General features: G+C 43.3%; 1 protein-coding gene across 2 annotated transcripts in view; it reads right to left on the bottom strand.

Moving 5' to 3' along the window:
- Positions 1-15,087, bottom strand: part of igsf9bb (immunoglobulin superfamily, member 9Bb) — an 89,718-nt gene that overhangs the window by 49,837 nt on the left and 24,794 nt on the right. For both annotated transcript variants that reach the window (XM_035626764.2, XM_035626763.2), the window contains exon 3: positions 6,217-6,363. In XM_035626764.2, the coding sequence (XP_035482657.1) occupies positions 6,217-6,363 (147 nt within the window). The remainder of the gene's footprint in view (positions 1-6,216; positions 6,364-15,087) is intronic.

Raw genomic sequence — 15,087 nt, 5'->3', positions numbered from 1 at the left:
AAGTGTGCCAGGCCTGGTGTATTTTGTAAAACCATTTTTCCAAATCCTCTTTAGCTCAGAGTCTGTATAGATTATGGGGATGATTATCATACAAGACAATTGGCACGTCTTCCAAACAGAACATGCTTAAGCTGTGTTTTCTGACTCCCCCACTCCCATTTAACACAAACCAGCTCCACACACACACACACACACACACACACACACACACACACACACACACACACACACACACACACACACACACACACACACACACACACACACACACACACACACACACACACACACACACACACACACACACACACACACACACACACACACACACACACACACACACACACACACACACACACACACACACACACACACACGTTATTGTCAGTGATTCAATACAGATTGGTCATAATTCCTGTTTTGATATTCTCAACCTAATCACTTTAGGACTATGGCTGATCTGCTTACATGTGTAATCCTGTAGCCTCTCGATTCCTAACATGTCTTTCCATCTGCAGTCGTAAGCCGGGCCATAGCGCTAATTCTACGCCACAGAGACTGTAACTATGAAAGTCTCTGTCAATACAGCTGTGTACAGATGTTTAATGTACCTATCAAACAGCAAATGTGTTGGAGTTCCCTGAACCCAGGGCCAGTCAAAGTGGTTACTGGGCTATTTTCATTTGGCAGCTGACTTCCTGGACCACTGGTCAGAATCAATCTCAGCTGTTTTCTCTCTTTTTTGTCACGCTGTGCTGCTCGACCTGAACGACGTCTTCTTTTGGGATTATCTGCAGTTGCTGAAGGATGGCAGATACGCCTTTGTAAAGATATAATAATAATATTGAATGTAAAAAATATCAATGTCTTGATTGAACATTTTATTAGGACAATGATATATTGATATGTAATAATACATATTACCAAATGAAAATACAGTATATATTCTGGCATTATATTGTATAAATTGTGTATTTTTTTTCAATGGTGATGATTTTTCATATTTCAATCCATTAACCACACACTGAATACACTCAACACTATTTCAGACCATCGTCCACAGCACACTAAGTTTTATCACTGCAGCACATTATGAAAAATGAAACCTACTCATGTCGACCTTTGTGAAAGTTTTATTGTTGGCATGAGAACTGCACTTGTGAGCAGATACTACTTTGTATAACCGTCCCTGGTGATGTGTTCAAGGACACCTAATTCCCAATGAACTGATTCACAGAGTGTTGGGGCTAACAAGCTTTGTTGGCTCACTGACATATCAAAAGTTTTGTTCACAAGCCCTGACTCCTATTGGTTGACAGTATGCTGATAGTGTCCTGTCCCTCCCTTAAACATGTCAACATCTTTATCAAAAACTGTGGTGTTAGTGGTTTTTACATTACATGCTTTTGTCCAAAGCGACTGACAATCATCCAGGCAGGTACAGTAGCATTAAGGGCGTCACCTGGGGGCCCAAACTGGGATGACCTGGAATCAAGCCCCCGACCTTCTGTACCAAAGTCAGCAGTGTAACCCACTAAGCTATACCAGCTGGTTGGATATAGCTGTTGATCATTCCATGGCACAAAAACTCTGTCGCTTCTGTTATCTAACATTATTCTAAATTTGAGGTCAGTGGATGTGGAGACAGCCCCATCCTCATAATGTCAAAGACACACATTGGAAAACAACAGTGTGAGTCCGGCTGCCTGAAGCCCCACAGCAAGTAGACTGGACGTTTGCCAAATACATTGGTGTTTTTAGGGAAACCACTGGTAAAAGTGTCTCAGTGATGGGACTGACCAGGAAAAAATATAAAGTTCTACTAGTCAGGAGGAAATGACACCAGGTCAGCAACAGGCTTTCAGGATCTAAAGTATCTGTCTGAAAGAACTACCACACATTGTCCACATACTGGACCTGACCGCATGTTTTGTGTGTGTGAACACAGTCATTGTGTGTTGGTCTCTGAGCACTTCCAAACCGCAGGTTACCTGCAACTCAACACTGTGCCTGAATGAATGAATGTTAATTTACTGTGAACCTATGACCTTGACTTTTTGAGGTTTCCTGTGAAGTCAAACTACACTGACACAGTAAATGAGCTGTCCCTATTCCATTTGGCCGTTATTATAAAGAGTTGGAAATGTTCACGCTGTGCCTGGGGCAACCGAGGACTGTCCGAGCTGTGCCGACACACCGCCAGTTTCTTCCACAGCAGTGCCGCTGTCCATCCAGCAGCTCATTGTGACCATTCGTACTATTCCACCCTGCAATATTTAAAACCAATCCACTGACCAAACGAGCTATTGTGTAGTCTGTTTCACGATAAAAGCTGGTTGATAAACTACTCATTCATGTTTTATCAATAGTTAAAGGCCATTATTAAGTTAAACTTTTGGGTTGCCAGGTTGAAGAACATCCTCCCCATTTGTCTTGACTTAAACTATCACAATAACCATTCATGATGCTACCGCTTCACTGTCTGTTGATCCGCCTCAAAGCTTGAAACAGTACATGAAGAAAGAATATATTCAATGTTACATCATAAGAGGTATTCTTATTTCGACTACAGCTTAGTCCATGAATCATTAAAGGGGAAAAAAAAAATCTAAACTAGAGCACTTGACGCTTTTTTGCCTATTTGATAAATTTGTATGTACTCGCATGTACTCGGAACAAGAAGCTAGAAACAAGTCATCTTCCTCAGAATTCCATCTATTCATACATACAACGTAAACGCATTTCCTAAACTGTTTAGCAGTTAAAAACTGTGTCAGCTGCAATAAAAATACAGAAGTACAGTCAAATGAGTTTACCCTTTGGAGACAACCATCAGACTGGCATCAAATCAGGTGATGTGTCGCCAGTGTTTTGGGGTTCAATATGTTGATGTCAAAGTGAAGGCATGTTCTTTAAATGAGAGGTGTAGAGGAACAAATCAAAGCATTCCAAAATGGCCAAAACAGCGCAGGGTCTCAGGGACGGCACAGTACCAGGCCTGGAATTTATTTCACCTAAACTTTCACCCGTGATTCAACATCACTCACACACACACATCCTGTTCTCCACACACACTGGAGGAGTGTGCGGGTTCACAGTTCACAGGGAGGAAAGAGAGGTGTTAATGTGTAGCATGAGGGAGATATAGCACATCTCACTCTCCACAGTCTATATCCATCGGCTCAAAACCTATAAGCTCCAGAGCGTACTGTACCAGAAGGCTTCTAGTCTTCACCACTCAAAGTGTTTAACAGATCACACCCACTATACATATGATAAAATAACATATAAGATATGATAAGATAAAATGCATTTATTTCACCCACGCAAGCGAAATACACTTGTTACAGAGTTAAAGATGAATGGGAACAAGTGCCAAAATATGGCACAATATACTATAAAAATAGAGGAAAAAAACTATAAAAAGCTTTATGGATTTCGAAAAGAGCTAAGTATTGAAAGAAGTCTAAAATGTGCTTTGCCTATCACAGCTGTCAGGGGCAGTTTGGGGTTGGTTCAGTATCTTGGACTGAAGAAGAAGCCTGGAACCGAACCACAACTTCCAGGTTAGTGGCCCAACCTCTCCACCTCCTGAGCCACAAGCGGCCACAAAATGCTCAGCGTAACGACCGACTGACGTCTGACCGTGACAGGGAGAGATGGACTGCCGATGGGGGACTGTAAATAGAGGAGTGCACTGCTGGAGCCTAATGGAGCAGCGTCCAAAACCTTAAAGATCCCGGGACTGTGATTCCTACAAATGATCACACATTTTAAAACACGGTGCTCGGTGAGCCTCAAACACACTCGCGCCGCTGCCAGAGTGACGTACACAGACACTATTCACAGCTTTACCACTGAGCCATTGTACAGTTCACTGGAGGATCAGGACCTTTTCTTTGGACGCTTCCTTGATGTTTCCCCACAGTCGGCTCCACCAGACTCCTGGTTGCTGAAGCCTCCCTGTCTCCTTCATCCTGTTGCTGCTCTCGTCAGCTCGGGCCAGCCGATCACTGTCGGAGGACGTAAATGCATCACGAGCGGCGCACCGACTCAGGAATGTCGCCGCGGACACTGCTGCAGTATGATTCAGTCAAATTCCTGGAGATGGTTATTCTTCATCGGCACTGTGTGAACTCCTCGTTTGGTGAGCGATTGGATGTAACATACTGTATATTAATGTATATGTAAAAGTCCTGCACTGCAGCTTTAAGAAAGCTCCAAAGGACTCTTCAGTTAGTTCAGAGTAAAGACTGGATCATTCCTGCTGACACCGGTGGATCTTGTTTTTCTGTATGCACTGTACATGTCCGTGTTGCACCAGACACACGTCCAACGCAATGATATTGCATCTGCCACAGAGCAGAGCCATCAAAGACCAGGCATCCTGCCTGGACTGCTCCTTCCTGCCAGACAGGCAGAGGTGGGAGGGTTTGTTGTCTCCTGTGGAGCTCAATGTGGACGACGTCTGCAGTCAGTGAATCAGCGGGGACTCCCCAGAGCCCTGGTCCCCTGACCCTGCCACCTCTTCACTGCCATGTACCTCTCCACCGAAGGCTGAGGAAGACTCCTTTCACCTTTATTTCACCCTGCAAGCCTCATTGGTTTCAGCATCCTCAGCCTCCCTGTCAGTGAGTCAGGTGACCGCGCTCCCATGCCACCTCCTGCCCTCCATGTGAACTCCTACCCCCTCAAAAAGCCTGGCTGATGAGTGGTCACCGACCACCGGCTGCTTGGATGCGTGCAAATATTCAGTGTATCATTCAGCAATGATAGCTCTCATTTTTACTGTAAGGAGTTTATTCTCATGTTGACCTCCACACACATTGGCTGTTTCCTGCACCTTCACTCTTGCTTTGACTTCATCTGAGTGAAAAATGGAACACTACAACTCCTGCAATACAATTGAACGTATTTGATTTCACAACTATCTCGTCAGCTCAACATGTTCCCAGCTGGATGGATGTAGTGAGGAAGATGCGAAAAGAACATCACATTTGTGAAACTGGACTGAATATCAGCTTGTGATTTAATTTGTCATAAACAAAGGCACTGCACAGATTGAGCATTTTGTCATACCGAGGTTTCGCTACTGACAAACTATATTAAGCACATTCCCGATCACAACATTTTGACAGAAGTAGCAACTCAGCTGTGTCCTGCACAGACTGACTTACTCCAACTGATAAAAGTGCTGCGGCTCACGTCTAATGTGGCAACAAGGCAATAAAGGAGGAGCAGCGGACATGCAGCCGGAGGCAGCCGGAGGCAGCCAGAGGCCCTCTGGGACAGAGGAGAGGTGAGGAGGAGTCAAACAGAACGAGAGCAGCGCAGAGGAAACTGAGCTAATGTGCCGTGACCGCGAGGAGGGGGTGGGGTCTAGGGGGTGTGTCTGTTACCACAGCAACTGGCGCCGTCGTATGCTGCCTGATGAAGTGACTACATAAATGCTTGAGCTGCTGTAGAAGAAGTGAAGGCAAGAATATGTCTTCCTGTGAGAGTCAATGATTCCTAAGATGTCGTTATCAAACCTTTATGACAAAGTCATGTAATTGAGGCTTGATATTTTAGCTTAACCATATACTTTATCATAAATTATATATAAATTGAAAATACAAATACAACCATATAAATAGAACTTATAACAAACATTTATTTTACATAAAATGTAACATAAATGCACATTTAAAAGGCTAAAATCAGTTAAGATAATCATCTGAAATATCGGTCAGGCTCCAGTTATTCAAGCTCTAATATTCTGTTGGCTCCTCAGTTGCCTTATAATATTCCTGTTCAATTCAAAATGTATGTTATTTCAATTGATAACGGCGTTCGTACTTGAATTTACTAAATTATTATTGTGTGGAAAAAAAATTTTACAGCTTCAGCCTTATATTTTTCTACACTACTTTTTTCTCTCTTTATCTTTATGTTCTCGTGCATTGGAAAATGAAATGTGATATGCACAAGTGTTTTTTAGTGCAATTTTTAGTCACTGTTGGTAAGTGACTCTAATAATTATTATCATCATTATTAAAATCATGCCAGTAAAATCAGACTCTAAACGTTCCCATAGTTTCCATCAACTGTATCAATTCAAAGGCTCCATACGACATGAATCCACATACAGTATGTACCACACACATCTGTTTCTGTTCATTTTAAGTCTAATGTTTTTAAGAAACAGTTTGCGTAATAAAGGCGGATGGTCCTTACCATTGACGGTCAGATGCACCCAGCTGCCATTGTGGAAGGTGTCGTACTGCTGTTCCAGCATCAGCACCTTACACTCATACCAGCCCTGGTCGTCTGAACGCACATTCTCTATCCGCAGGGAGGACTTGCCGTGCAGACTGGCGCGGCCTGGCAGGGCGACGTGAAGTTGGGGTGTCGGCAGGTAAGGGACACGGAGGTGAGATGGACAGATGAGACATTGAAGACAGGTTGAATTTGATGAGGGGTAGGAGGGGAAGGGAGACACAGGTGAGAGGTGAATGAACAAAGACGAGAGAGAAGAGAAAACACCAGATGAATGTTAAAGAGAGAACCAACCTTTGAGCAGTTCAGATATAAATATGCAGGGATCACAGAGCACACTGTGCAGCGTCTCAGGCCAACATCACAGCTCATAGGACCGGTTTCTAGACAGAGGCTCTGCAACACAACATCAGAGCTGGAGACCGAATGCAGCTGTAAGTTCAGTGGAATCTGTCACTTGAGCCTCAGCGAGGCTGAGACGTCCTCATCTCCATGTGCGGCCGTCTATTTCGGAGAGGCACTGGGGCAAGGACAGGTCATTACTTCCTTTGAGGAGTGGGAAGTGGCCAACGTGACAACATGACAACAGAGAGCGCTCAAGGTTGCACGGCAGTCACAGTCCGTCAGAACAGATAAGGGCTTTTGACTTGGTGAGGACAGAGTCAGGAATAGCTGCAGTTTACTTTCACAGATCAAAAGAGGGGGATTGATGGTGTTCCCCCGGGGCAATCTGGCAACTAGATCATAACAGATGGCAACTGGCAATAAGGGCTAAACAAAGTGCTTTCAGGGAGCACACGCTGGCTCTAAACATCAGCATTATAAAAGCCTGGCTGTCCCACGTTAATCCCCTCACTCTCTCCTCCCTCTCCACTTTGTGGAACGAGTTCCCTTCCTTGAGGGTCTGGGGGCAGCTCAGGCTGGGAGTAAGGCCCTGACACCCGGTGGTCACACTCCTCCCAAGGTTCTGGAACAGGACCACTGGAGGGAGGCAGCCCAGTAATAATGCACGGCAACAAACAACAAAACAAGTTCTTATGTCTTTGTCTTGCATAATTTAATGCATCATGGGACATGGTCACAACACGTCTGATGAAAACTGGCGAGAACAAGTCATTTTCGGTGAGATACATTTTCGGTTTCGGACTCCGATTACTCGACTGTTCATGTGGCTCTGAACCCAGTTTTGAGCCACGATAACAGCGCTTCATTAACGTGGCCTGCACCACAGGAGAGTAAATATTTTATAGGTACTACCACTAAGTAGCCCTGCAGCAAATACGGCTAAAATGCAAACTCCATTGACACTGTGTCCGAGACGTGTCGTTAAATTCTGTCTACTCTCTTGTCTACATTCAGGAAACAGAAATACAATGTCAAATTATGTAGCGCAGAAGTGATACTGACGTTTATTATATTGGCTGCCAGTTGCTGACATGACCTCCATGCTCTGGGACTTCAGAGGTCACATCCTACTCACTTACAACATAAAATCTCAAACAACACCACGCAGTGCCACGATGTTCTCTGTTGGCCTTCTGCAGTGTTCACTGAATACATTTTCAGCAGCTAGACAGTGTCGGTCTATTCTGGAGACACATAGTTCAGTAGTTCTCCCACAGACTCTGATGTGTGAAACCGTTGACATTCCAAAACAATATAGAGAAGCATCCGCCTCATCCTTAAACCTTCGCTATACAACATATATAACAGATATATGAATGAACTCCACTGGGCGCCATTACTATTCCTCTTCATCCACCATAATGTGATTTCAAATTAAAATCCAGACCATCTATCACCTCATGTGATCTGCTAGTTAATGACTTCTCAACTGGAGAAGACCGCTCCTAAAAGAAAGGAGTCATTAGCACAGCAGTAAAGAGATTAACACTTCTCAGCATTAAGACGTGACCAGAATTGTCATGAGATATAAATAAACCTGTGGCACAGATATATCAGTGTATCTTTGTGCAGACCCCTTAACAACCGAAGCACGGATGATGACATCACCAGCCTTGGTTGATTATTCTTTGAAACTGTAGCGAGGAGGAAGAAGCCTACAGTTCACGCGGAGCCTAAATCACAGCTTTGGTACTTCATATTTATGGAAGGAAAACTACACCATGCGCTGACATGTCATCTCTTGATGAAATAGACCTATTAGGTCCAATCGTTCACAACGTTATTTATTCAGCCCTGCAAAGGAATTTCTGAGTTCAAGGTTTAAATCACACTCAATTCATTTGCAGGGTTATTTCGCAGGGTCAAATAAATCTCTGGGGAGGAGCCTCTGTGACCTCTTCATGTAAGTCTCGAGTCGCGACCCCCAAGTACTAACTGTAAAAGGTTAGAGAGTCATGATTACTCTTCCTAGCAACATGTAACAATTGAACTTGGGATAATTATACTATTATCAATCAAAATGTAGGTTTAAGCAGTTGTTATTGTCATTTTACAAGCAAATCAATTATTTTAACAGGAGCGCATCTATTTCTTTAACATCAGTTAGTTGGACTGACGGCATAACATGCATAAACTTGTAATATTCACTATCTTATATGACAGTGTTGCATTCTAACATTTGATAATTAACACTGAACACCAAGTGCCAGTGAGGCCGACAGGAGTCTGGTTCCTATTAGGTCATAAACCAAAGTTCTGGACATTTAAAAAAAACAATTGGAGCTGATGATAGTGCTCAATGAAAACGTTTTACAATTCGTCTTGAAGGTGACGTTGATGTCTGAACAAACTTCCATGACCATCCATCCATTATAAGCACATTCTACCCAACTCATGAGTTTGAGGATGTAACAGTCTCTGGAGCAGGTACACCGTATCATATGACAGTAGTTTTCTATTCAACGATTCATTCTTAAACATACCTGCAAGAGAAATACCACACAAGAGTTTAATGCAGTGTTGATGGTGAAGACAGAGCTACCCTTGCCTGAAGGTGTGTCTGAAGTCACTTCAGATCTTTGATGACATTTTTAAAAGAACACTTCACATTCTCTCTGCCTCATCCATTCTTCACGAACTGCTCTCCGCAGCAATTTTCATTGTCACACACAAAACCCAGGGTGGGCAAACTTCATGCAAGTCACAAGCATCATTTCCAACCGGTTCATCCAGCAGAGCAGAGTCCCACAACAGTAAATCTTACTTTTAAATGCCTCCAGTTATTTCTTTAATTGAGGAACTTGTACCTCCTGTATTCAAACTGACAAGATTAGATGTATGTGTGACTGGTGCATTCCTCCGCTATCCATGTTACTCACATTGTGATACTGTAAATAATAGTGATCAGCCAATGAAGAAAAATGAACACAACCAAATAATACACTAACTGTATCAGTTACTGTCAAAAACTGCACTGACATTTAAACATTTAGTTTCTTCTTATTCAAAACAATTATTTCATGAGGGAGAAAATTACTTTCAATACAACAGAAAGGAGGAAACAGTTGGGTTTTTTTAGATACATTTTACAGTATTAAGTCAAAGTTGACACAAATATATAACATATCAAAGTGATTGAATGAGATGAGATGATATCGGCTCACCACACCTCACCACATATAGTAATATACTATACTGCGTACTGCGATATTGTTTTTTGAAATCCTGTTCCGTTCAGTGTATAACCACCCCGACTGAACTGTGTCCCACACAAAACATGTCACAAGTGAACGGAGCCGAGCCCCGGAGCGTCACTCAGCAGGACTTTGATCATCGCAGTAATTATGACGAGTCCTGCTGTTCTTCCAACCTTGTTCTCGTCAGTCAGTGCAGCCCCATGTCTCTTGTCCCACGATCGGCTCCCTGCAGTCGGCAGTGTGTCACAGAGCTCATCTCCTCACGGCTGCCGTCCACTGTGACAACAAGAGCTGTGGGTAGACACGCCACCACTGCAATGGGGCGAGGGGAACAACAACTTTCTGATTGTATTGGTCCGATAAGAATTTATCAAGGAGGCCAGCTGCTCTTAACTGTGAACCAGAGATTGTAGCGGAGCAGGGAAACAGTGATTGACAGCTTGTACTGTCCAATCGGTGCATGGTCGCAGGTGGGCACGCAGCGGACGGAACCCAAGGCTTCAAACAGCAACCCCAACAAAAGGGTGATGTCACCGTGGGTTGCCACCTCGATGCGAAGCTTTGAGCAGAGGGCAAAGCAGATTCATGACCCTTGGAAAATGTCTGTCGGGACCAATGAGGTCCTCCTTGATGATTGGGGACATGGCACAATGTGCATCGTTCTTCCATTTCCTGTTTCATCTTGGGTTTCTATTGCTCTCTTCCTGCATTGCTGTCGTATGTCTCTCCCTCTCTACACTTTCTCATGGAAGTGTTTTATGTTTAATATATTCCATCCGCCTCTTTACTCTCGCAGCTGTTTTGTCCTTCCTATTCTCTGTAAATAAGACAACGGCTTTGTTGTGACCAAGGGCAGATGGATATCAAGGAAACCGTGCCCCTGTGGCTGTCTTGACTCATTAACCCTCGACATCTAAAAGGGGAACAGTGTAAGTCTCTATGTATCTCAGCAGTGTGGACCATGACCTGTGACCTTGGCCACAGTGGGAGGTTGGTGTCAGTCTTCCCCTGGCTACAGAAATAAATCATCGCCTCAGTGCAAGTGAAAATCAGTCATGTGTCAATGAAGCCATTGATGACAGCAACATTAGGTTTAAAAAGCCGAGATGGAGGCTCTTGTCCCTCAAGACCGGGCAAATGTTTATAATTGATATGTAGTAAATGCAGTACTTACTGTATATTGTACGTCAGAAAACTGACAAACGATCTACTGTCTACAGAGAGTATTCAAACTCTACACTCGTTACTGTGATGTAGATTTCATTGGGTACAATTTTTCACCAATCGATACTCAAAACCCCAAAGAGACCAAGTGAAATAAAAAATATTTTTAGCTTTTGCAAATGCATTCAGTCCCCTAATTGAGTACTTTGCAGGAGCCCCTGTGGCTCACAGCTGGGGCAAGCCTCTGTGAGCGTTCTACACCTGGATCTGAGCACTTTATCCCATTCTTCTTGGCAGATCCTCTCAAGCTCTTTCAGACTGGATGTGAAGCACCGGTGAGCCGCCATGCTCACTTCTCCACACATGCTTTGCGGGGTTTAGCTCCGGCCTTTGGCCGGGCCACACAGACAGGACGACCAGAGCCTTCTCCTGAAGACACTTGTCTGAGCTGTCTGCTTCAGCTCATTGTCGTGCTGAATGGTGAACAGATCTCAGGTATATGGCTGAGTTCATCGTTTCCTCAATTCGAACCATTCCATACCTTGCTAATTTGTAGACCCCTGTACTTTACACTACAAGTCATATTTACAGACACATTCATACGGCGCTTCTATGCCACGCTCTCTGCCAGGAAAGATGTCATGGGTAATCTATGGGTTCAGTGTCTTGCCCTAAGGACACTTTAGTATGCAGACTGGAGAAGCTAGTGATCTTACTGGAAACACTTTTGGTTTGGGATGACCACCTGTGGCTCTGCCTTCTGAGCCACACACACACACACACACACACACACACACACACACACACACACACACACACACACACACACACACACACACACACACACACACACACACACACACACAGCGTTGCAATTTGAAAACTGTACTTCGATTGGCTCTAGCCACTACACAGCAGCACACAGCAGTTTGTCCAATTCTCAACAGAAGTGTGACATTCCACATCTACTTTGCTTCGACAGTCGCCGTGATGCTTCTCAGCCATGACGGGAAACAACTACGAGTGTTTCCTTTACCACGATTGTGAGTTTGAGTCAACAACTCAATGCTGTCTTCAGGGTTTTTTGTATTTATGAATTATCTTGCGGGACAAATTGTCAGACCCGTGCAGCTTTAATGTGAATTGCGTTCTGTATTCTGTATTCTCTTGAATGACCAGCAGAGGGTGACTCCACTGGTTGCACAAAGACGTTTCTATAGAAGTCTATGAGAAAATGGGGTCAGTAATCATTATCCTGAGGAGTTTATGTTCTCAACCTCAGCATAATGTGGCTCATGTGAAATAAAATAGACTATAAAGCACAATATAAACTGGGACGTGCGTACTGCGTGACTGACAGATAGTACTGTCCAATGGATGCCGGACGTGGGTGTTGGTGGTCGTGCAGTGTCCTCGAGCTCTCTAAACGGCAGTTCACGAAGAAATGGGTGACGTCACAGTGGTTTGCTTCTTCCTGTAGACTTATGTCTTGTTCAGCAGATTGTTTTTCAGATACATCAGCTGTCACTAACTGTGGCTAATTCCATAGTGGCTCAAATTAAACTCTGTTGTCTTGGCAATAAGCTCGGAGAAAGCCACACATCACCCGATGAACGTGGCGGACTGTTTGTTTGTCTTCTCCATAGAAACAACCAAGCAGGGTCACTTTATATTTCAGTTAAATTTCCCGTCAGTAGTTCTGCATAGGAACCTGTAATGTGGTTAAGTAAAAAACTACAGTAACTACAGTTATTGTAGTTTGAATGAATCAGATACAAGTTTGATCATTAGTTCATATTTTATGTTATTCATCTCATTTACTAAATTAATTAAATATTACTGAAGCCCAACCCCTTAAGTCGAAATCAGGTATGTTAATTTGAGAACAATTTGCTGAAGCTGAGCGAAAAAGTTACAAATTAAAATTATTTTGTTCGTCATTCAATGGCATACAATCACAAACTGCTGTAAATTATGTCGAGAGCAGTCTAGTGTTTCCAAGTCTACTATACTGACTTTTGGTTCATAAGTCTCACACTTGATGATGAAAGCGTTTGCTTCTGCAGGGACTTAGGATTCCATTCACATCCTACTGATCTTTTGAATCTGGTCAGGACAGGAGCTTCTGAAATTCAGCAATATATCCTGTCAGGCATTTGTGATCAGTGATCTAATCAATGACGACAAAGTGTGTGAGGATGCAGAAAGATTATACAAAGATTCTGTATCTCTGCCAGGATCGTCCTGTCTGTCCGATCCGTTCTCTTCCTGCTGCAGGAGGCAGGTGGGATAAGGAGTGTAAAGGACATTGGACAGCTTTGTATCTGATGCAGACGGTGGCCGATCAATCAGATGGCTTTCAAACAGACCTGGAGATTAGTATGCGTCATTCTGATGACAAAAAAAAAAAATCACATTAGGATAAACTGCTTTGACCACAAATTATAACCTATTGTGAATACAAAATATTTTATCTACAGAGGGAACTGCTTATAGTGATCAAGGTTACAGTGACAAATGGCTCATATGGATCAAAAAACTTAGAACAGAATCAGTCCTATACAAATGCTGTTCATAAAATGAGCTTATAGTAATCAAGTTGTCTGATTACAGTGTGTTTGTGTGTAATGTTTTCACCACAACCATTCAGACCTGGAGCAGGACAGGACCAAGGCACACTTTGTTATTTTATCTTTAAATCAGCAATAAGCTATTATAGTCATGTTAGCTGGTAATCTGCATGACAAATATAAAAATTAACTTTGTTTCAATAATCATTGTGAATGTAATCACGAATTTGCACTGCAGTGTGTCAAAACAGAAAACTACCAATCACAAGTTGACACAGTGGGATATACAGTAACAACTAACCGGAAGACCAAATCCCAAATTGAATTGGGAAAAAAAATGGATATGTTGAAATGCTGAGCATATTGTGATAGCAGCCTCCACACCGCTAAAATGATGACCACAGTATCCACCAATCTTCTTACGACAACCTCACCTGTACCACATTTTAACAAAGGCCAGCAAAGTCGTCCAAAGCATCTGAGAAGCAGTGTGTGGGAATTTTTCATTACCGACAAAGAGATGGCTTTTTCTGTCGACTTTGCCTTGCTCTACAACAGCACATCTACATCGACATCTAAAGTGACAGCAGGCACCGATAGAGTGGAGCGAACTGTCCAACCTCATTTACACCGTTCTGAAGACGCGTAGTGCAGGTGGGTGACGCCACACAGGACACGAAGCGCTCAGCTCGTTTTTTAGTGTAGCAGAGAAGACTACAGCCACAGTATTGCATTTGTCTCTAGCAGTTTACCCTGGAAGACAGAGCGGTAGAGATCATGTTTGAAATGAAGAAAAAAATACATATTTGTTCTCTGTTAGCACATTGGGTCTCATCTCACAAAGCCAAGCATGATGCAAAGTGTCTTTGCAAGATTCAGACCAATGCAGTGGCCAATTTCCCACCAAACTCCAAAGCGGGCAAGGGGAGAACCCCTCTCACCTGCCCAGCAAAAACTTCACACTCAACACAACACAAAAATAATCTGAGGTGGAAGTAGAAAACAGGTGGAATTGTTTTTCAAGTTAGCACCCAGCTTCAGACGGTGATGTTGAAGACCACAAACCAAGCCGGAAATCTGGGTGTGGTCATGGACTCAGACCTGAACTTCAACAGCCACATTAAACCGATTACTAAGTCAGCCTTTTATCACCTAAAGAATATATCAAGGATTAAAGGACTTGTCCATGCATTCATCTTCAGCAGGCTCGACTACTGTAACAGTGTCCTCACAGGTCTCCCGTAAAAAGTCAATCAGACAGCTGCAGTTAATTCAGAACGCCGCTGCTCAAGTCCTCACTAAGACCAAAAGAGCAGATCATATCACTCCAATCTTCAGGTCTTTACACTGGCTTCCTGTTTGTCAAAGAATTGACTTCAAATTACTACTGTTGGTTTACAAAGCACTGAACAGCTTAGGGCCAAAATATGTTTCTGATGTTCTGCTCATCCAGACGTCTCATGTCGTCTGAGACAGGTCTGCTCTCTGTCCCC

This window comes from Scophthalmus maximus, chromosome 2, assembly GCF_022379125.1.
Source record: "Scophthalmus maximus strain ysfricsl-2021 chromosome 2, ASM2237912v1, whole genome shotgun sequence".
Lineage (NCBI taxonomy): Eukaryota > Metazoa > Chordata > Actinopteri > Pleuronectiformes > Scophthalmidae > Scophthalmus > Scophthalmus maximus.
The sequence above is the reverse complement of the archived record's forward strand: the minus strand, read 5'-3'. Positions and strand labels throughout refer to the sequence as shown.